Genomic DNA, 22,350 nt, shown 5'->3' with positions numbered 1-22,350 from the left:
GGGACATATGGGCAGGGGCTTATTTCAAACGCTGATGCAGTGGTCAGCGTGGCTAGGCTTGCTGACTTGGTTGATGCATGTCATCGATTGTAAACACATTTACCAGTGTTAAATACCAAACCTGCGTCCACACATTGATATTGTCAGTGCACAACCAGCTGAATGATAGGACCAGGGAGCAAGATGTTGCATCCGAAATGCTCAGATACAGTCATGAACATTGTCATGTATCAGAAGCAGGAGCACTAGGAGGGTTGTGAGGTATTGCTGCTAGATATGCTTGGGACCATATTCAGTTTGTTTGTTGTTTAACGCTGCACTCAGCAATATTCCACCTATATGACGGCGGTCTGTAAATAATCAAGTCTGTACCAGACAATCCAGTGATTGATGCCATGAGCATCGATCCACGCAATTGGGATCGATGACATGCATAAACCAAATCAGCATGTCTGAGCACCCGATCCCGTTAGCTGCCTCTTACGACTTGCATGGTCGCCTTTTACAGCAAACATGGGTTGCTGAAGACCTATTCTACCCCGGATCTTCATGGGCCTCGACCATCTTCTGATAATTAAGAAACAAGATGAAGAGTCGGGATGTAAATGTGTCCTTAGGCATGTTAGGAAAGTGGAATGTTAGGTGTGGATCGGTAATTAAAATGACATCAGCATCCAAACACGTCCCAGCATCCCAACTCCCATTTAGAAAATAACATTCAGACCCCAACTTTGCCCATGGACATGGGTTATGTATATATGTGTCATTATTTGGTGAGGCGAGACAAAACGTGGCATGAGAGGACGTTATTCAAAATACAATATCATCATAATGTTTTGAATATTTGGAAAATGTTACCATCCAATATTGTCAGTTTTGTAATAAAGTCAACATCATGCACATAGGAGAGATTATAATGTGGGCATTTTTCCTGCCCATGTTGTGTATCAACAGACATGTCGCAATGTCAACAAGATTGCTTGTAAATTCCTACAAATGACATGTTTGTGCAATTTTTTCTGACAGAAACGCAGATGTCGACACTAAATATCCCTTTTTATATGCTGAACCATCAGAAGTTTTAAATTAGTAGAGAGTGAAGTGAATACTGAGTATCACAGTCATAGACCCATCAGCCATGTTTACGTCTTTGCAGTGCAGTACTTCATCATTGAACTTTATTCTAACATATGCATATATTAACAAATTTTGTTCATAGACCAAAACTGATGAATTTATTGTGACAAAAGAGGGATTATTTGTAAGAAAAAGCATGCATGCATGCACTCACGCGCGCACGCACGCTGGTGTTCCCCTGTTTTTAAGAATCCTGAATTCAAACAGACAGAACCATGATTACTTAAAGGTTAAAGTATGTGATGTCTTTGTAAAATTTGAGACCCGTGAAGATTCAGGTTAGAATAGGTCTTCAGCAACCTATGCTTGCTGTAAGAGGCGACTACGCTTGTCGTAAGAGGCGACTAACTGGATCGGGTTTCAGGCTTGCTGAATTGGTTGATGCATGTCATCGTTTCCCAATTGTGTGGATCTGCTCATGATGTCAATCACTGGATTGTCTGGTCCAGACTCGATTACTTACAGGCCCCCATCATATAGGTGGAATAGTGCTGAGTGCGGCATTAAACAACAAACAAACAAATTTAAATTTGAAGTTGATAATTGATTTTCTGATGTACTCTCTGTTCTCCAGGTCTGCTGATCGGCATCAACATCCGCAATGTCAAATGGGCGACCCGGGTGCAGGTCGTCATCACCACCTGCAAACTGGTGGCACTCGCCATCATCATCGTCATCGGATTCATCTACTTTGGGAAAGGTGAGTGACTTCATCCTTGTTTCAGAGGACAGGTTTCCAAACTCAACAAAGATGCTAGTCCAAGACTAGTAAACTTCAGGCAGGACTAGTGACATTGACTAACACTTGATGACAACTGTGTAGCAGGTCAATTTTTCAGGCTCGTGATAACAAAAAATTATTTCTAACCCTGAAGGGTCTTCTGGAAAGTTTCCGAAGATAGAGAAATAGATTCGGCTGATTGGCAGGCAGTGTTTGTACTTAAGACATCAGCATGAAAGTGAAGGTGTTATTGTAACAGCCCCAGTTGTAAAAACTATTAAAAATAAGTTTCTCAATGTATTCTTAACTTGAGTGACAATGTTGAACTGTACACATGACAGCTTGAACAAGTTTATGATGTGAACAATTACCATTCAAATATCAAGTTCTGGTTTCAGAGATTTACTTAGGATTACAAACAAAGCGCCCTTCATAGGCAATAGGAGAAAAACTTGTCATATTGTTCAAAATTGGAATTTTTTAATGTCCTTATTTTCGTAAATATGAGGAAAGGGGAATTTAAAATTCAAAATGGGAATTTTTACGAACATTTGTTGCGGGCCTAATATCGTCTTGTGACCGGTCTACCTTGATAAAACCCTGAAGTGGTTGTGAAGTTAGGAAAGGACAGTGCACATGGTGCAAGGCATAATGCATTTGTGACTTTAGTTTAGGTACACTATTTTTACATGATTAGGTGTATGGGGGAATTTTATTTTTTTCCCTTGGATAAATTATGTTCTTGGTCAAGTTAGCATGTGAATTGTGATCCATATTGTAAGCAGAAGTCCACGTTGGCTGGCTGCGATGACTCACAATGAACCAAGCAGTGTTCCCGTTTACTTTTGAAACTGCCATTCCTGGTGGACTGGCAACTCAAAAAATGACCAGTCCCCCCTAATATTTGTTAGTCCCAATTTTTAGCAAATAAAAAAAGTATGAAAATTACCTGGTTTTAAATCTTTTAACATCATGACAATGCAATGATTTCATCTCTGAACATGCTGAAGTAACTTTGTTCAAAAACAAAAATTTATAAGGTGCTTTCTTTGCCGGTCCATAGGGACTGGCAGTCACATGAAATACCTGTCCAAGCCTAATTTTACCAGTAAAAGACTGGTAATTACCAGTAAAAGACGGAAACACTGCCAAGTCACTAAGCCTGACCACCAACCCATCCCTTTGGTTGACTCTTACGACCAGCGTAGGTAGTGGAGGACCAATTCTAACCCAGAATCTGAGCAGGTTTGAAGATAGATATACTGAACAACAAAAGTTCCTGTGACATTGAATAAGATTTAATGCAAAGTTATGTTTTTTACCAAATCTGAAACAATTTCGGTTTGCAACAGATAAAAGACTCCAGTAAGTATTCAAATGGTTTAATTTGCCATACTGACTTCGGAAAATGCATGATTTTTACAAAATACAGCAGCCTTCTAAGTAAGCTAACATTTTTGGGACCTAAATCTGTGATTGAAGACCTAAATTTATCTACTACTCGCCGCTTGGCATAAACATAATTGGTGACAATATCTGTTGACTCCTACAAACTTTGGTTTGGCTCCTAAAATATTCATTTGAGTAGCCACTTGGCTCCCTAACAAAAAAATGTATTTAGAGGGCCGTTACAATGTGTGAAGACCATTTCTGATGTCCCCCGCCATGATATTGCTGGAATTGTGCTAAAAGTGTCACAAAACCATACTCACTCACTCACTGACTCTTGGGAGGTGTGGCTGATGGAGTCATGTGGTCAGACTCAGTGACTTGTTTCATTGCTTCCATTGTGCCCCCAAAACACTGGACAATTTCAATTATAGCTAAAATGGATAGAATTATCATTAAACTGCCCGCACGTTATCAGAAATCGGCAGGCCACTGTAACTTGATAATGCCCCCATATTGCTTGACGACGGGCCATTATCAAGCCCCTTGTTAGGTGACGTCATAGGGTAGGGATAGTGACGTCACGTTAAATAGTGACGACATCTGGTTTGTTCTGTGACGTTTCCATATTTGTAAAAGTGGGTCAGTGACATTCGTGTTTATTGCAGTAAATATTTCAACCAGATATTGTTGTTTCTTTTGATTTGATAACAAATTCCATCCATTTTAGCTATAATAACGGTAACGCTATTTTTCAGGGCATTATCATGTGCAGAAGCCCTCGGTCTTTTCAACTGCCCTCCTTCGTCGGACAGTTAATGGAAGACCCTGGGCTTCTGTAAATGATAGTGCCCTGAAAAATAGCGTTACCCTTATATCACTGGATTATCCAGATTTGATTATTTGCAGGCCTATGATAAAGCTGGAATATTGCTGAATGTGATCAACAACAAACTAACAGCTATAACAGTGTACAAATTTATCAAATTAACATATTATTATAAACCATACCCCTTCCTGTCGAGCTTACCGTATTTAATGTTTAATGTTTCTAGATATGAAGACTCAAGGTATACTCTCTGGTTTTACTAACATGTTTTTTCTTACTAACCCTTTGTGGTAAAGCACTTCATTCTGCCATTGCTTGTTCTACTGTCACCCAACTATAGCTTTAGCTCGCAACAGCTGTAAGCTGGTCTGTATGCTGTGTTCCGTGGCCTTGGGTGCAAATCCCACAGCTGCCCTGGTGATGTTTCTAGATTACTCATCACCATACCCGTGCTTGTGGGTTTCACTAAAGTGGTAAACGTCTAAGACCTGCATCACTTCGAGCTTTCCGCACACAAATAGCTGACACTCTGATGTAACTGAAATATGGATCAGAGGGCTCACTCTAAAATATACTACTCAAAGAAGTTAAAGAACACCTGATTCTTTCATATATCTATAGTTAATCTGCCATTTGTGTGTTCTTTAACTTCTTTGAAGTAATTAAATATATTTTGGGGTTGCAAATGTATGTTGGCTATTTTCCATTTTTTAAAATAAAAATAATGATTTTGCCTTATTTTGACTCATACTAACTTGTTTATCTTTTCTTGTTCCCAAAACGTAGTGTTCCCAATGATCACGTGTTTCCGAAGCACATGCTCGTGAGAGGGGTGTGTTTGGGTGAGATGAATCTGTTCATTGGGAACACTGCACTAATGTTAGTATGAGTCAGGATAAGTATAAATGATATTTTTATCAGAAAAAGTTTATAATTGAACATGTAATCGTACTACTACATACAGGGGCCACAGATGGCCAATTGTCTGGGCAATTTAAATGGCTGTGGAGACTTGCATCCCTTGGCGCTAGAAACTTATGAATGTGGGTTCGAATCCTGGTAGCCCCAGTTATGTGTCTAGGTTTGTGAGCACCAGAGTTTCTGGCTTTCCTCCCACATTTAGCTGACGTGCTGGAATACTGTTCAAAGCGGCGTCAAGCCCAACTCACACTTCACATGTATTGCCGAGTTTGGTATTTTGACTTTGTTTTCAGTTCAGCACTTTGCACTTTTAGCAATGCAGCATGAACTGAGTTAGGTACTTGCAGAGCCAGTCTTGCTTTGTCCAGCCAGATACTAAGCTCTAGTTTACAATGACTTAATCCTTGATATGCTAGTGTTTGATCATTGGTTTAGTCAAGACTTAGAATGTATGTCATGTTGTAAACGTGAACTTTCAACATGTTCAACATTATTCGGTTATCATTCATGGCATTTGAATACGTGACCAGCTGTAAATAAGTAACTGTTTAAGAGCAGCTGGTGTAATTTTCAGTCATAAAAGAGATGAAATATTAGCAATTTATAGACATGCATACTTGAATCTGCCATTGATGTGTTTAATGTTTTTTGTTTTTCTCACTGGACCGGTTAATTGGTTTCCTCAGTTGTGAATCATTATCATGTTGATCATTCTGGTTGATGAAATCTGATCACAAATTGACAATAGCCAAACAGCAGTGGTAGGTTTAACAACAGGTTTGTATGTAGCCAGCAGGACTTAATAGCCCTAATCTCCAAACTGACGGGCCGACAACTAAATGGTGGAGACTGCAGATTGAAATTAAATCTCGGCTTCCATTTGCCTCATTTTGTGGTGCCTTATGAGCAAATAAAGATTTTGTTGTACACAAAATTACAAAATGGCGGCCGATTTGCAATCTACCAAGATGATCGACTTATATCTTTCCTGAGTTAACCATTCACAAGAGCTCATCCACCTAAATATTTTCCTACTATGCTTGTCGTAAAAGGCGACAAACGGGATCGGGTGGTCAGACTCACTGACTTGGTTGATGCATGTCATCGATCCCAAATGTGTGGATTGGTGCTTATGATATCAATCACTGGATTGTCTGGTCCAGACTTGATTAATTACAGCTTGAATATTGCTGATTGTGGCGTTAACTCTTTCCACAATGTAGGCCGGTGTACCTGCCAAGAAGCATTGAGTTGCCAGACACCGTAGGCCAGTTTACGAGCCAAGCCTTGGTCACGTCAAAATAGTAGGGCTGCAACAAATACACTATGAGGCAAATACGATTCGTATCATGAATGTAGGGTAAAGGATACGAATATTGATTCAGGAATACAATAACAAGTCAGCAGTTGGTGTATTATTTGTTATATTCAGTGAAACAACAACAACATAAATTATTTGACATGGTTTGTTATAATCATTAATATATTATACATTTATATACTGCACTTATCCAGGTACTAGTATCTGCTCAAATTCGACAATGACCAGTGACCACAATACTGTCAAATTAAATATTATGAGAATGTTGACTTTTTAAGACATCTTTGCATATAATATGTTCTCATGGATATTTTTAGGCACAGGGTATGTAAATGCACATGATTGCATATTCATAAATATTCTATTTGCCACGAATAACAAATTCAATTCATGAATGGATACGGTTTGATTCACCGAATACGCGAGTGAATCGTAACAATCGGACAAATTAGTGTATATTTTTGTGAACCTACCTGTCATATCATTCTTTTATTAAATCAGTCACATTTCACAATGTCTGAAATATGCATTTCAATTTATCATTTTTTATCGATAAATCAAAAAATTATTCACTATATGTTATTGAAAATAAAATTCTTGGACACACACTTTGACAACGGATCCACATCAAACATGTCAAAGAGCAAAATAAAGACATTTCAAGCAAATCTTTACATATATTATACAAAGTAATGAATAAACCCAACAAATATATATCTAAAAGTTGTCAAACTAACATCTAAGTTATTTATTTCCATCTTTTCGTGGGATCGCGTATAATGTAAGTCAAATGACATCTCAGCTTTCGTCGCCTTGAATTCTCGGCTTGGACACGATGTTTAATGCAAAAATATATGCATGAAAAATCTTTGTCACATCTCGTAACCTAGCACGATACATTCACGAATTTCCTTATTTTTAATATATATCGTGATTTCCTGCTTAACACATTCAGAATAACACGCTTTAAAAAAAATCTTTCGTCAACTTTTGAAATTTATAATATATACGAGGCAGTACCATAGCTGTAATTTGATTGGCTGCCGTAGGTCACATGCTCAAATTTGACCAATCACAAACCTTGTAGCAGATTTCAGCAAGAAGGCGTCATTAGAAACCAGTTTTTATCCAATGAAATCGCATGTTATAACGATGAAAAAACTCCCAGCGATTTTACAAGCGTGTTAATGAAGGAAAAAGCTTTCTAGCGAAGTGTCATTCGAGGATCTTGTTATCCATACGAAGCCTCGAAAACAGGGGTAAATGGGTGATGACGGATACTATTTATAATTCTTTTTAAAATGATTTTCCAATTACATAAACAATGAAAATAAATCAGAAATAGGTAAGTGAATTTTATTAAATCTTTTATTTGGCGAAAATCGTCAATTTGGTCCTTGATCCTTAATCTGGAAGTTATCAACGTGTTAGCTTACACTTTTTATTTACAACGAACGTATTAAAATTGTAAATGTATTATTTAAATAATGTGATAAACATAACTTTCATATTTATAAACCATAGGATCAGACCTTTCAAATGGTGTATAACATGTAGTAGCAAAGATATTTTACAAGCAGATATTTTCTACGATAAATGTTGGCTTCATCTATCACACAAGAGTCTCTGGGAACTTGGTGTCAGAGCAGTAAACACTGCTGGTTGACTGGTGTTGAAAAAGTTAAACGACAAACCATCCATCCATCCATCCGTCCTAAATATTTTCACATCAAAATTTCATGATTCATGAGTAGTGTCCAATTAAAGACACGTGGAGAAGGGGTGAAAACAGGCCATCTACTTTACGTTTAGCAAGCCTTTGTAATTTTAACTGACAACAGGCCAACAGGCCAGCAGTTATATCAACCCCTGATACAGTAACCATGATCATCATGGTTCCTTTATTCAGGGTACCCGTGAAGATCCGGGGAAGAATAGGTCTTCAGCAGCCCATGTGTGTAGGGAGAGGTGACTAACGGGATCGGGTGGTCAGGCTTGCTGACTTGGTCGATGCATTTCATCATATCCCAACTGCGTGGATGGATGCTCATGATGTCAATCACTGAATTGTCTTTTCCAGACTCGATTATTTACAGTCTGCTGTCATATAGCAGGAATATTGCTGATTGCGGCATTAAACAACAAACAAACAAACAAACAAACAAATCCATCATTCAGGTGAGCTACAGTGCCAGGGCACTTTCATTTTAATCCATCACAAAATGAGATTCATATTCAAGTAACAGATCTAATTCTATCCATTACCCTTAGGGGTGGAAGGTAGTGCAATTATCCGCCGCCACCAAGTGGATGGGGGATATAGGAATGGCTGCTGTCCTCTATCCTTCAGTCTTTCTGTCCCTTAGTCCACCATGTTTCATTTCTGGAGCACAACTCAAAAACCATGAGAGATATCTTAACCAAATTTGGCACATAGATAGGTCTAGTGGTGAACTAGTGCCTTTTGATAGTTTGGCATTTTGTTTACATTTATTTTTCGAGTTTCCATAGTAACTACTTTGACTTAGACTGAAAATGGCAGTAGTGCTCATTTCCAGAGCAGATCTTGAAAACCAAACAATATTTCTTCATCAAACTTGGCATATTTATAGGTATAGTGGTAACCTGGTGCCTTTTGATAGTTTGGGATTTCAAAATAAATTTTTTTTTGAGTTTCCATCATGTCCATCAGCAACGACTTTGACTTAGGCTGAAAATGGCAGTGGTGCTCGTTTCTGGAGGGCTAATGCCTTGCACGCAACCAGACATGTCATATTGGCAGGGGATATGAGTATTTCATACTTGTTAGTAGTTACCATGATAACTTTCCAATACTTTCATGCGTGCACAATTGGGGCTTTTAGTCCACATGGTTAGGAATAAGTTTACTCAGATTGACGTGAATGTGTTTTAAGATCTTGATTTTTTAGCATGGTTAATAAATGATGGAACACAGTAATTATTCTTTATTCTGCTAGGTTGTTTTCTCGTGCACCAACCGATGCCTCAAATTAGGCAGTGTTATTTTTGGTCGCTTGGTTTTTACAGGATTTGTGCAGACAGTTTAGCATGTACATCAGTTAATGAAGATATCAATTTTCAGTGCATATTCAGCTAAGCGGCAATACAGCCATGCAGCATGTGTGTGAACTTTAACCAGGTGGAGTGGAAATAGGCTGCTGTGATACAGCTTGACTTGTGTTGACTGCATTATAAAGCAGCATTCATTCACTCAAAGATTGCTGAGCAGATTTTACTTCACCGACCCCCAGTTTGGCTAAATCTGCTGCATTTACATGTCTCTGTGGTCTAGTGGTGCTGTGATACAGCTTGACTTGCGTTGACTGCATTATAAAGCAGCATTCATTCACTCATAGATTGCTGATCAGATTTTACTTCACCGACCCCCAGTTTGGCTAAATTTGCTGCATACATGCCTCTGCGGTCTACAATGGTCTAGTGGTAGAGCATCTGCCCAGAGAGCTGAAGGTCAGGTTTCGATCCCTGGTTGCGTCAAACCTAAAGACATTAAAAAGTGGTATTTGTTGTCACACGCCCGCACACCCACACACACGCACGCACGCACGCACGCACGCACGCACGCACTCACGCATGCACTCACCAACACACACACACATGGATGCATGGATTGTTGCAATATTAATGCAATAATCTTGAACGTGACGGTCAACCCACAAATCACCTCACCTCACAGTAACATCCTGTATGTTTGTGAAACTAAAATTTTGTGTCCAATATGTAGGGATGGGTATTTGAGGTTTAAAGTGCATCACAATATTTTGCGATGCACAAGGCCGTATTGCGATACGTATCACGATATATTGTATAATTCTAAATTTTAGATTCAGAAGCACTGAAACATCAATGTATGGATGGACGTTCACAAATAGAACAAAAAAGGATGCTGGTACAACAAAATGTTTACACACCAATGGTAATCTTCATTTTATTCATAATTTATGTCAAACATTGGATACAGGAGGCATGCATCGTTTTTATTGGAATAAGATTACGAGCCTTTGTAAACCACACAGTAAATAAGCAGCTCATGAATATGGATTACAGATATATTTCATCATTCTCTATGGAAGCAAATTGATATGAACTAAATTAATCTTCTGCTTCGCTGTTCCCAACACTAATCTGCAGTATTCATGCTACTGCTACAGAAGTAAAATTATCATGATAATGTTATATATATATGATTTAGTTATGAATAATAATTAGATTCAGTTTAGATCAGTTAGTTGCTGCTGCAATGCCTCTTGTGTTTAGGTGTTTTTCCTAACGGGGATTTGTATTCAGGTAAACAGTACTTCACCTGTTCATTTACCACTACTAGATCAAGTTTCAGTTTAGAATTGGTCTTCAGCAATTCATGCTTGTCGTAGACGTTTGTTTTTTGGTTAACACCCCACTCCGAAATATTCCAGTTATATGACGGCAGGCTGTAAATAATTGAGTCTGGGCAAGACAATCCAGTGATTGATTTCATGAGCATCGATCTACGCAAGTGGGATCATGGGGATACGATTACATGCATCAACCAAGTCAGTGAGCCTGACCACCCGATCCCGTTAGTCGCCTTTTACGACAAGCATAGTTGCCTTTTACTGCAATCATAGGTTGCTGAAGACCTATTCTGACAAGCATGAGGACACTTAGTAAATGGGATAACGTAAGCAATGCCCCACACCGTCGGGGTACGCACCGTCGGGGTACGCACCGTCGGGGTACGATGATGACACACAACTCACGGAGGCTGACCACCCTTACTGTTAGGTGCCTCGTAGAACATGTATAGATTTCTGGGGACCTGCTCTAGCCTGGAATTCCCACTGGTATTTCATTCTATGGTTGCATTACAGTGTCAGCAGGGCTGGATTTAACTATATAATGCATGCAGAGTGCAACCTGATAACCACCTGTGAAGATTCGGGTTAGAATAGATCTTCAGCAACCCATGCTTGCCATAAAAGACGACTATGCTTGTCTTAAGAGGCGACTAACGGGATCGATGCTCATGATGTCAATCACTGGATTGTCTGGTCCAGACTCGATTGTATACAGACTACCATCATATAGGTGGAATATTGCTGAGTGCAGCGTAAAACAACAAACAAATCATATTGATAAATGCACGCTATTATTTATTTCTACATGCACCGCCCAGTGCATGTCAACACTGACAAATTTGTGACTTGCTGTGACGTTTTCGGCAGTATGTTATTAATTTTTGACACTGGGCATAAATTCAGGTCAATCTTATGATTATGACAAGAGAGCAAGAGAATTTATTGGATGTATACATAGTATAAGTGATTCCGTCACTCTCCTATCCAGAGTTCCATGCGACCACCATAGTACCCCTGCCACAGGACAGCACCAGGTGACGATTCGTCACATCTTACACAGTCCATTCAAGATATTGCATATGTTTGTCATCTGTTTCAGTTTTGACAAGTCCAGATAAACATATGTCATAGAGTGGTTAACTTTCATTGAGAAAATATCCTAAATCGTGAACAAGTATTTCCATTTGTGCAGTTATCTTATGTTTGCATCTGTATTGTTTACCACATGCTTTCATCGAAGCCCTATGGAGAGCTAGCAATGCTGTCACTTTGATGTGTAAACACGTATTGACATGCAACTCACTGTCGCAGTTGTAGTAGCATATTTATATAATAATGCAAAACAATATGTAAAGGGCCCCCAAATACTTGCATTTGTCCGTTCTATTCTATTTTCTGAAAAAGCGTTTTTGTTTACAAACATGAGAAAAGTCCGGTCACGTGATATGCGCCAGAGTGTGTGATTCGATGCAAAGCGATGTTGAGGAATCTGATTGGTCAGTAGGAGGGACATTGAAGGGACATACATGTAACCATGGTAACTCGTACTACACACTGGTGGCACAGACTCATAAAGACCCGGGGTAGAATAGGTCTTCTGCAACCCATGCTTGCTGTAAAAGGCGACTATGCTTGTCGTAAGAGGCGACTAACGGGATTGGGTGGTCAGGCCCGCTGACTTGGTTGATGCATGTCAACGAATCCCACTTGCGTGGATCGATGCTAATGACGTCAATCACTGGATGTCTGGTCCAGACATGATTATTTACAGACCACTGTCATAAAGCTGGAATATTGATGAGTGCGGCGTTAAACAACAAACCAACCAAATCATAATTCTGACAGATTATCAGTATTTATAGATCTCTTCAGTTTACTTTGGCCTTATAACGTATGTTTGGTGGATATTAGGGCTGGGACGAGTCCAAATTTACTACGCAGGTACCCAGCCCCTATTACCCGACCCTACCTGGGTACCCGCTGTAGGTCTCAAGAGGTAGGTTTAAACTATCCAATTTAGAAAAGTTTGACCGTAGCGCTGGCAAAATGTGTTTAGACACACATAAAACGATCTAGTTCAAGTACACTGAAGTTGACAGAAGTTTTATTTTTATTCAAACATATAAAAGTCAGAAGGAATGGGCGTAGTAGTCAGAAAGAACAGCGAACATTGGTGACTTGTAGTTTAAACATAGAGTTCTAGATAACTCCCCTTCGCTGTTGGAAGCCCGTGTCAATAGATCCTTATGTCTGAATAGGAATACTAAGAACGAAGAGATAACAAATAACTTTTATGATTTTATTTCACGTTTAAATAATTATGAAATCCATGAGATTTATGAAGTAAACTTTTCCATGTCTGACTTAATTGATCCAAAACACGTTGTCTGACAATAGATTTATTATTCAAATATGAGATCTTAAAAAGCAACTGTGACTGGACTAAGGGAGATAACTCTGTCTGGATTTTCCACCATTACGCTATCCCTCATGTCAAATGGTAGTCTGTCTTCCAGACCCTTGCGAATAAATTAAGTCCATTTGGACTTTATTGTATATTTGTAGATATAAATTTTTAAAAAAGGTAACTTTATTTTCTGGGACTAAATGTTACTCTAGCCAAATAGTTACAAGATCGCATATTGTTTTTTAACATTTTTGATAGAATTTTGTATTGGAAACATGTTGATGCAAATTCCTTATTGAACTGACATAAAGAAGTTTTATATATCAGGTATGTATAACATGTATGTATAACGTTGTAGCTTCTGCTGCTTTGCTGTTTCAAAGAACTGCTTGTTATCGTGAAGCTTAAGCTTGCTATATATTTACCTTTGAGTTGATCAGCATACAAATGGTACATAGTCAGTAGTTATGCCTCAGAAAGTATAACTACATCAGCTTAATTCATGTTATCAAGTCATGTTTATTGTACACAATTTAGTTTATCTAAAATTGTATTGTTTGTATACCATAATAACTAGAGTATAGTCATGTAAATGAAGATTTAAGTAAAAGGGTATACATGTATATTGGAAGATGTAAATATAATATACTGGGGTAGTACATTTTCACCCTGCAGAAAGATATTGGGCGTGAAAAAATGAAAGTTCAAAGTGCTATTGTTAGAGCAATCAGAAAAGATAATTGTAGGACTCATTATAGATATGAAGAAATAGGTAATTTTGTTTCTTGTGATTATTCTTGTTTATTACAGGGTATGAACTTTCATCGTCAGTGTAATTTGTGTGAAACAAGAGCAGATAGCATAGTCAATGATAATGATATGACTATAGTTCTGTACACTCCTAAGATTACACTCTCCGGTTGTGTGAAGAGGTGCTTCAGTGGAGTATTTAAGCTAATCAGGGGTTAATCTAAGACTCCAAACTAAGGACCCGTGGCAGGCAAAGTGGAATTATTTGAAGAGTTCATTTTATCGTAATTTCAGAGATATTTTAGGATTGCATTTTAACATTATCATCACATTCTATGTAGTAATGTAAATATTGGCATCAAAAAGTCTTCCGGCCCCCAGGATCGGGGGGTCAGGCTTGCTGACTTGGTTGAAGCATGTCATCGTTACTCAATTGCATGGATTGATGCTCATGATGTCAATCACTGGATTGTCTGGTCCAGACTTGATTATTTACAAACTGCCGTCATATAGCTAGAATATTGCTGATTTTGGTGTTAAACAACAAACAAACAAATCAAAAAGTCTTTCTCTTTATTGGACCTGTTATTAGTGAAATATGTGTCGCCATGACCAAGCCCTCATGTTAATTAACATACTCACGAATGCCACACATGTTGGTTAATATATGGGATAAATCTTATTCATGAGATATTAGATTGATTTGATGCACAAATGAACATACTGTTATGTTGTGTGAAGCGACGCTCATGAACGCATGATGCACCATTTGCCTCGTGCAGGATTAGCGTGTAAAGTTTGGAAATCCCGTGCAGCATATCGTGATAAGAATATAGACACTGTGGTAACACTTGACTGATTGAAAGTTTTGTCATTAAGTGGTACACATTGGAAACATCTCTTCTTAACATACATACTTCTCTATATATGTTTCTATATTTTGCATTTGTTTTGGCGAAAGTATATATAACTGTATTTTTATGAACTAGGAAATTTGTACTTCCAATTTGAAAATGTTTACTGACAGTTGCTGCAGACTTAGCTGATCAGGTCCAGCTGAATCCCGACTATGCTTGTCGTGAGAGGTGACTAAATGGATCGGTTTAGCCAAGCTTACTGACTTGGTTGATTACATGTCATCGACATATCCCAATTGCATGGATCGATGCTCATGATATCAATCACTGGATTTTCTGGTCCAGACTCGATTTTTTTACAAACTCGTCATATGGCTGGAATATTGCTGAAGTCAGCATTAAAGATAATTTCAAAGATAGACAAGTTGTGTCCAACCCCGTAGTGATGGTGACGACAGATACTGAAGCTACTGCTCTTCACAAGATGTGGATTTATAATCTTTCCGTTATGATGTGTTTCTGTTGACCTGTATGGGTTTTTCAAAGTGTCCTTGAACATGTTGAGCTATATATGTTGAAGTTGGATGTTGACACTGTGTGTGGTGTTTCAGGAGAGGTGGAGAGCTTCCAGAACTCTTTCGAAGACAGTGACTACAGCGCAGGGGCCATCGCACTCTCCTTCTACTCGGGCTTCTGGGCATACAGCGGATGGTAAACCTATTTGTCTACATCTACCGTTTCAGAAACCAATATCTGTCTGTCAACTGTGATGGTAAACTCTCAGTCTATGTCTTATCTGACAGTAAGGGGGCGGTCGGGTAGCCTAGTGTTTAAAGCGTTCGCTCGTCACGCCGAAGATCCAGGTTCGATTCCCGACATGGGTACAATGTGTGAAGCCCATTTCTGGTGTCCCCCGCCGTGATATTACTATAATACAGCTAAAAGTGGCGTAAAACAATACTCACTCACTCTGACAGTAAGACTATTTGTCTATGTCTGTTTTGTTGATAAAAATACTTTCAGTGATTTTGGAGAGACAAATGTCATTAGGACATTTTTTATGTTTTTTGCGAAGTTTGACATCAATAAACATTACCAAAATTGAAAAATAGCTTGAGGACTTTTGGATGACAATGAGTCAATGTCCTGGATAAGGAACCGATCTAAAACCCTGATATATTTGCCTGATACCTGGTTTCTATCTGCAGGAGTTACCTGAACTTTTTAACAGAGGAACTTGTGGACCCAAATCGGTAAGTCTCTGCACTATCGTGGAACATTGGGCCATGTTATGTTGCATTCTCTTGCATGCACTGAGGATGTAGATGTGGTGATGAATATGGTAAACGAGTTATCTTCCCACATTTTTCTTTGGATATCATGTGATGTATCGATCATCATTGTTCAGATTAGGGAAAGAAGTAAAGGAGACTTTGTGCCTTAATGTTGAGAATTTATGGTTTGGGGATCCCTTACATGAAAATGTTTTAGGTAATTATCTCATCTTGTCATACTGTGAAGATTCTGTGTTAGAATTTGTCTTCAGCAATCCTTGCTTGGCGCAAGAGGTGACTAACGGGATCAGGTGGTCAGGCCTGCTGACTTGGTTGATGCGTGTCATCGCATCCTAATTGTGTAGTTTGATGGTCATGATGTCAACCACTGGATTGTCTGGTCCAGACTCGATTATTTACAGACCGCTGTCATATTGCTGGAATATTGCTGAGTGTGGTGTTAAACAACAAACAAAACAAAACAAAATGTCATACTGACAATTGTGTGTGTACAATCAGGGCTCGATGTTGAAGTAAGGAACTCCGTTTAACATGACCTAGTTGCACCAGACAAAATTAGTTTGCACTCTTATCCCACAAATTTATTAAAGATGAAACGTTGATGCATAAACTGAATAAGTGCAGGTCAGATCTCTGGTGACTGTGTCATGATTTTACATAAATATTGCTGTAAGATGTAGCAGGATGTGAACATTATCTTGAATAACCTACAGTTCGATGCCATCACGCCCAAGAAAGTTATGTATAACCCAGGAATTAGTGATGTAGTATGGTACATGAAGCTTAAAGGTGTTCACTGTGTTCCAAAATCGTATGCGTGGAAAAGCAAGGGTCAGTAAGACACAAATTGGAATTTTTTTAACATGCCAAGGATGCATGTAGAAATATTTTTGGTTCCATTTTTCAATAATAGGTTTCACTAGTGCATGTTTTATGTAACTAAATCGAGCCCTGATGATCATTAATAAACCTCTGCCATGGGGAATCAGGATAGAATTAGCACTACGCTAGTTGTCAAAGTAAACTGGATCATTTGTTCTAGCTCAGTAAGTTGGTTGTATGTGTCATTGTGTGTCAACCATGTGGGATATTACTCACATATCAACCGACCACCTCCGTGGTCCAGTGGTACATGATCTGCCCCGAAAGGTGGAAGGTCGGGGTTCGATGCCCGGCTGTGCCATACCATAAGACGTTCAAAATGGTACTTGTTGTTACCTGCCAGGCGCTCGGCATTATGGGACTAAAGATAGGACTGGTCAGCTCAAAGTATACTGAGTGCAGTATTCATGTTAAACTGTGGCATGGTATCTCGGTTAGCTGGCACTATATAATTGACATTACACACACTCCATTTCACCTGACCTCATAATATCAATCACTGGTTTGTCTGGTCCAGACTCGATAATTTATGTCACTGTAATCTAGCTGTAATAATGCTAAGTACGGGGCGGTCGGGTAGCCTAGTGGTTAAAGCGCTTGTGCCTCACGCCGAAGACCCAGGTTCGATTCCTGAAATGGGTACAAAGTGTGAAGCCCATTTCTGGTGTCCCCCACTGGAATATTGCTGGAATATTGCTAAAAGGCAGAAAACCATACTCACTCACTAAGTAAGACGTTAAACAACAAAAACTGATTCAAGTTGGTCATAGTTAAAATCTATTTATAAGCATGTGTGTTGTCTTCCTCAGCAACCTGCCTCGAGCCATCATGATCTCCATGGTGCTTGTAATCTCCATCTACCTGGTCACCAACATCGCATACCTCGCTGTGCTCTCCCCAACATCGATGCTCAAGTCGACTGCTGTGGCTGTGGTAAGCTCGTGTCAGTCACTACTTGGGCGTATCAAATCCCACTGTCCCCACATGCTATATTCCGCACAACTGCATTCATTAAAAGGGCATTGATGTAGCACCATATGCTATGCTACATGCTTTCAATATGTATACAATAGACATGGGCGAGTCAACGCCTCAACCATGTGATCATAGAAATAATTTTTTCTCAGTTCATCTTCAATTGAGTGTTGACCCATGAAGATCTGGGGTAGAATAGGTCTTCAGCAACCCATGTTTGCTGTAAAAGGCGACTGCTTGGCGTAAGAGGCAACTAACGGGATTGTGTGGTCAGGCTTGCTGACATGGTTGATGCATGTCATTGATGCCAATTGCGTGGATCGATGCTCATATCATTCACTGGATTGTCTAGTCCAGACTCGATTATTTTACAGACCGCCGTCATATAGCTGGAATATTGCTGAGTGCGGTGTTAAACAATAAACCAACCAACCAAATGAGTGTAGGGTTTGTTTTTTACGCCAAACCTTTTTTCATGAAATATTTGTAAATTTATTAGATGAGTAAGGACAATGCAGGACTAGTGGCTGTCATTTCAAAGAAATCAAACTGGAAGGGGGATATAATGATGGGTGTTTGTCCATCCGTCAATCTGTCCATCATGTTTTGTTTCTGGTGCAGAACTAAAAAATCATGAGATATTTTAACCACATTTGGCACATGGATAGGTCTAGTGGTGAACTGGTGCCTTTTGATAGTTTTGCATTTTTTTTAAATATATTTTTTGCAATGACTTTGACTTAGACTGAAAATGGCAGAAGTGCTTGCTTCCATAGGGCTAATGCCTTGCTCAAAACCAGACATGTATTATTTGTGGGGGATGTGAGTATTTAATGCTTGTTTACAATTGTAAGCTTGCAAGGATGGCAGGGAATATGGATGACACTCTACTTGTTGAACATAGTTTCAGATTTTTTGACAACTGTAAAACATGTTTGCATTTAATGATTATTGCAACTTTAGAGAGTAGAAACAAAAACAAACAAGAGTTTGCCACTAACGTGGCTATATCCCCCGCCCCTGTTGCAGAATTTATGACATAATTAAATCTAAACAAACCCTAACCTTTTTTAACCGAGGTGGAATTTGTCATGGAAATTGTAAAAAAAAGAAGAGTTTGGAACCTAAGTCCATCTTGTTGCCATGGAAACGTAAAAAATTAAAATGTCTAAAATGTCTAAATAGCAATGGGGACCAGTTCAGCATGTACCTGATGGACCTGCAAAGTTTCATGAAAACATATTGAACGGTTTCTGAGTTATGCTCCGGAAACGAAACGTGACGGACGGACGTATGGATGGACGGACGAACGGAGCCCGTTTCTATATGCCCAGCCAACTTTGTTGGGCGGGGGATAAAAAGACTTTCAAAGTGGTTTTATGTTTCTGTGCTAAGAAAGCACAATAGTGGAATATGTGCTAACCATGCTGACAGTAACTCTGTTATTATGTTTCCAGACGTTTGCGGGTCAGACAATGGGTGTGATGTCATGGCTGATGCCCATCCTCATAGCAGTCTCCGTGATGGGAACCATGAATGGAACAGCCCTTTCAATGTCGAGGTCTGAACTATCTCCCATCATACTACTGACTTCTGTAGCTAACTTGCGTTCCATTAATTATTGATAATCTAATACCAGTGCCTTAGTGATTCCAGAAGTTATGAAATAGTCTGTGACAAGAGTATTTGGGAGTCTTATTGACTGATACACAATTGTTTCAAAGTGTTTTAGTATTTCTTCTGTGAGTATGATTGTAGATATACAGTATTGGGAGAAGGTTTCTTCGATTAAGTTGGATTGTTTAGGTATGTTCATCTGAATTTCGGGTGGTCGGGTAGCCTAGTGGTTAAAGCGTTCGCTCGTCACGCCGAAGACCCGGGTTCGATTCCCGACATGGGTACATTGTGTGAAGCCCATTTCTGGTGTCCCCCACTGTCATATTGCTGGAATATTGCTAAAAGCGGCGTAAAACCATACTCACTCACTCATCTGAAACGTTTTTGTGTGTCAGATCCAGTTCAGAATGACACACTTAAAACACAAGAGTTCATTAGACCTTAAGCAGAAATAATAAGGTGGCATCAATAAAAGATAAATATTTTCACTCTTAATCAGACTTGTGTAACTGTACCTGTGAAGATCTGGGGTAAAATAGGTCTTCAGCAACCAATGCTTGCCGTAAAAGGCGAATATGCTTGTTGTAAGTGGCTACTAACAGAATTGTGTGGTCAGACTCGCTGACTTCGTTGATGCATGTCAGGTTATACCATATGCATGGATCGATGATCATGATGTCTATCACTGGATTGTCTGGTCCAGAGTCGATTATTTACTGACCGCCATCATATAGCTGGAATATTGCTGAGTGCGGTGTTGAACAACAAACAAACCAGCAAACAAAACTTGTGTAACTCTCTGTTACAGACTGTTCTTCATCGGTGCCCAGAACAACCATATGCCACACTTCATGGGTATGATCCAGTACAAGTACCTGACCCCGGCCTCATCACTGTTTGTCATTGTAAGTGTTGACAGGTGCCCCTTGTCCAAGTACCTGACCCCGGCCTCATCACTGTTTGTCATTGTAAGTGTTGACAGTGCCCCTTGTCCAAGTACCTGACCCCGGCCTCGTCACTGTTTGTCATTGTAAGTGTTGACAGGTGCCCCTTGTCCAAGTACCTCACACCGGCCTCATCACTGTTTGTCATTGTAAGTGTTGACAGGTGCCCCTTGTCCAAGTACCTGACCCCGGCCTCATCACTGTTTGTCATTGTAAGTGTTGACAGGTGCCCCTTGTCCAAGTACCTGACCCCGGCCTCATCACTGTTTGTCATTGTAAGTGTTGACAGGTGCCCCTTGTCCAAGTACCTGACCCTGGCCTCATCACTGTTTGTCATTGTAAGTGTTGACAGTGCCCCTTGTCCAAGTACCTGACCCTGGCCTCATCACTGTTTGTCATTGTAAGTGTTGACAGTGCCCCTTGTCCAAGTACCTGACCCTGGCCTCATCACTGTTTGTCATTGTGAGTGTTGACAGTGCCCCTTGTCCAAGTACCTCACCCAGGCCTCATCACTGTTTGTCATTGTAAGTGTTGACAGGTGCCCCTTGTCCAAGTACCTCACCCAGGCCTCATCACTGTTTGTCATTGTAAGTGTTGACAGGTGCCCCTTGTCCAAGTACCTGACCCCGGCCTCATCACTGTTTGTCATTGTAAGTGTTGACAGGTGCCCCTTGTCCAAGTACCTGACCCCGGCCTCATCACTGTTTGTCATTGTTAGTGTTGACAGGTGCCCCTTGTCCAAGTACCTGACCCTGGCCTCATCACTGTTTGTCATTGTAAGTGTTGACAGTGCCCCTTGTCCAAGTACCTCACCCAGGCCTCATCACTGTTTGTCATTGTAAGTGTTGACAGTGCCCCTTGTCCAAGTACCTGACCCCGGCCTCATCACTGTTTGTCATTGTAAGTGTTGACAGGTGCCCCTTGTCCAAGTACCTGACCCCGGCCTCATCACTGTTTGTCATTGTAAGTGTTGACAGTGCCCCTTGTCCAAGTACCTGACCCCGGCCTCATCACTGTTTGTCATTGTAAGTGTTGACAGTGCCCCTTGTCCGAGTACCTCACTCACTTACTCAAATATGCTGCGACCTACAAACTATTCCATAATATGCCTGAGAAAAGTTATGAATCATGATGTCATGAGGCTTACATAGTAAAAAAGCCACTATGATAATTGGGGCTGTTACGATTCACTCGCGTATTTGGTCAATCAAACCAAATCCATTCATGAATTGAATTTGTTATTCGTGGCCTCTGGAATCGAATATTTATGAACATGCAATCATGTGCATTTACTTACCCTGTACCTAAAAATATCCATAACAATATATTATATGCTTAGATTTCTTCAAAGACAACACTCTTATATTATTTAATTTGGCAGTATTGTGGTCACTGGTCATTGTCACATTTGAGCAGATACTAGTATCTGGATAAGTGCAGTATATAAATGAATAATATATTAATAATTAACAAACCATGTCAAATAACTTATGTTGTTATTGTTTCACTGAAGATAACAAATAATACATCAACTGCTGACTTGTTATTGTATTCGTGAATTAATATTCGTATTCGTTACTTGTTATTGTATTCGTGTATTAGTATTCATACTCGTTACCCTTTATTCATGATATGAATCATATTTGCCTCATAGTGTATTCATTGCAGCCCTGGCACTGATAATCCATTGTGATATCTTCTGATGCATATACTCCTTCTTGCAGCTGGCTCTGGTCACATGTTTCCAGTCGTCCAATGATATTTGGTATTTGATCGAGATGGAGGGCTTCGGGTTTGCCACGGTACTCACAGTGGTGTTTGCCGGACAGGCTTATCTCAGATACAAGGAGCCGGACATGAAGAGACCCATCAAGGTCAGTTGGGAGTCCATTCGTCACCACTCGCCCCTCTCTGTCACTTGCAGGAAGA

At 39.7% G+C, this 22,350-nt stretch overlaps 1 protein-coding gene across 3 annotated transcripts in view; it reads left to right on the top strand.

Annotated features, from left to right (window-relative positions):
* The window catches only part of LOC124113229 (large neutral amino acids transporter small subunit 1-like), a 58,794-nt gene that overhangs the window by 17,472 nt on the left and 18,972 nt on the right, over positions 1-22,350 (top strand). For 2 of the 3 annotated variants that reach the window (XR_007220539.1, XM_048394924.1), the window contains exons 2-9: positions 1,712-1,837; positions 4,303-4,317; positions 15,320-15,419; positions 15,917-15,961; positions 17,695-17,818; positions 19,318-19,421; positions 20,286-20,382; positions 22,146-22,295. Coding sequence is in view for 2 of the 3 variants with exons in the window: in XM_048394924.1 (XP_048250881.1) it covers positions 1,712-1,837; positions 4,303-4,317; positions 15,320-15,419; positions 15,917-15,961; positions 17,695-17,818; positions 19,318-19,421; positions 20,286-20,382; positions 22,146-22,295 (761 nt within the window). In the remaining variant the exon portion in view is untranslated. The remainder of the gene's footprint in view (positions 1-1,711; positions 1,838-4,302; positions 4,318-15,319; positions 15,420-15,916; positions 15,962-17,694; positions 17,819-19,317; positions 19,422-20,285; positions 20,383-22,145; positions 22,296-22,350) is intronic. The other variant, XM_048394925.1, reaches the window with a different exon arrangement.

Source organism: Haliotis rufescens, unplaced genomic scaffold (assembly GCF_023055435.1).
Source record: "Haliotis rufescens isolate VD_foot unplaced genomic scaffold, xgHalRufe1.0.p SCAF_133, whole genome shotgun sequence".
In the NCBI taxonomy this organism is placed as follows: domain Eukaryota; kingdom Metazoa; phylum Mollusca; class Gastropoda; order Lepetellida; family Haliotidae; genus Haliotis; species Haliotis rufescens.
Note: the sequence above shows the minus strand (reverse complement) of the source record. Positions and strands in the feature narration are given on the sequence as shown.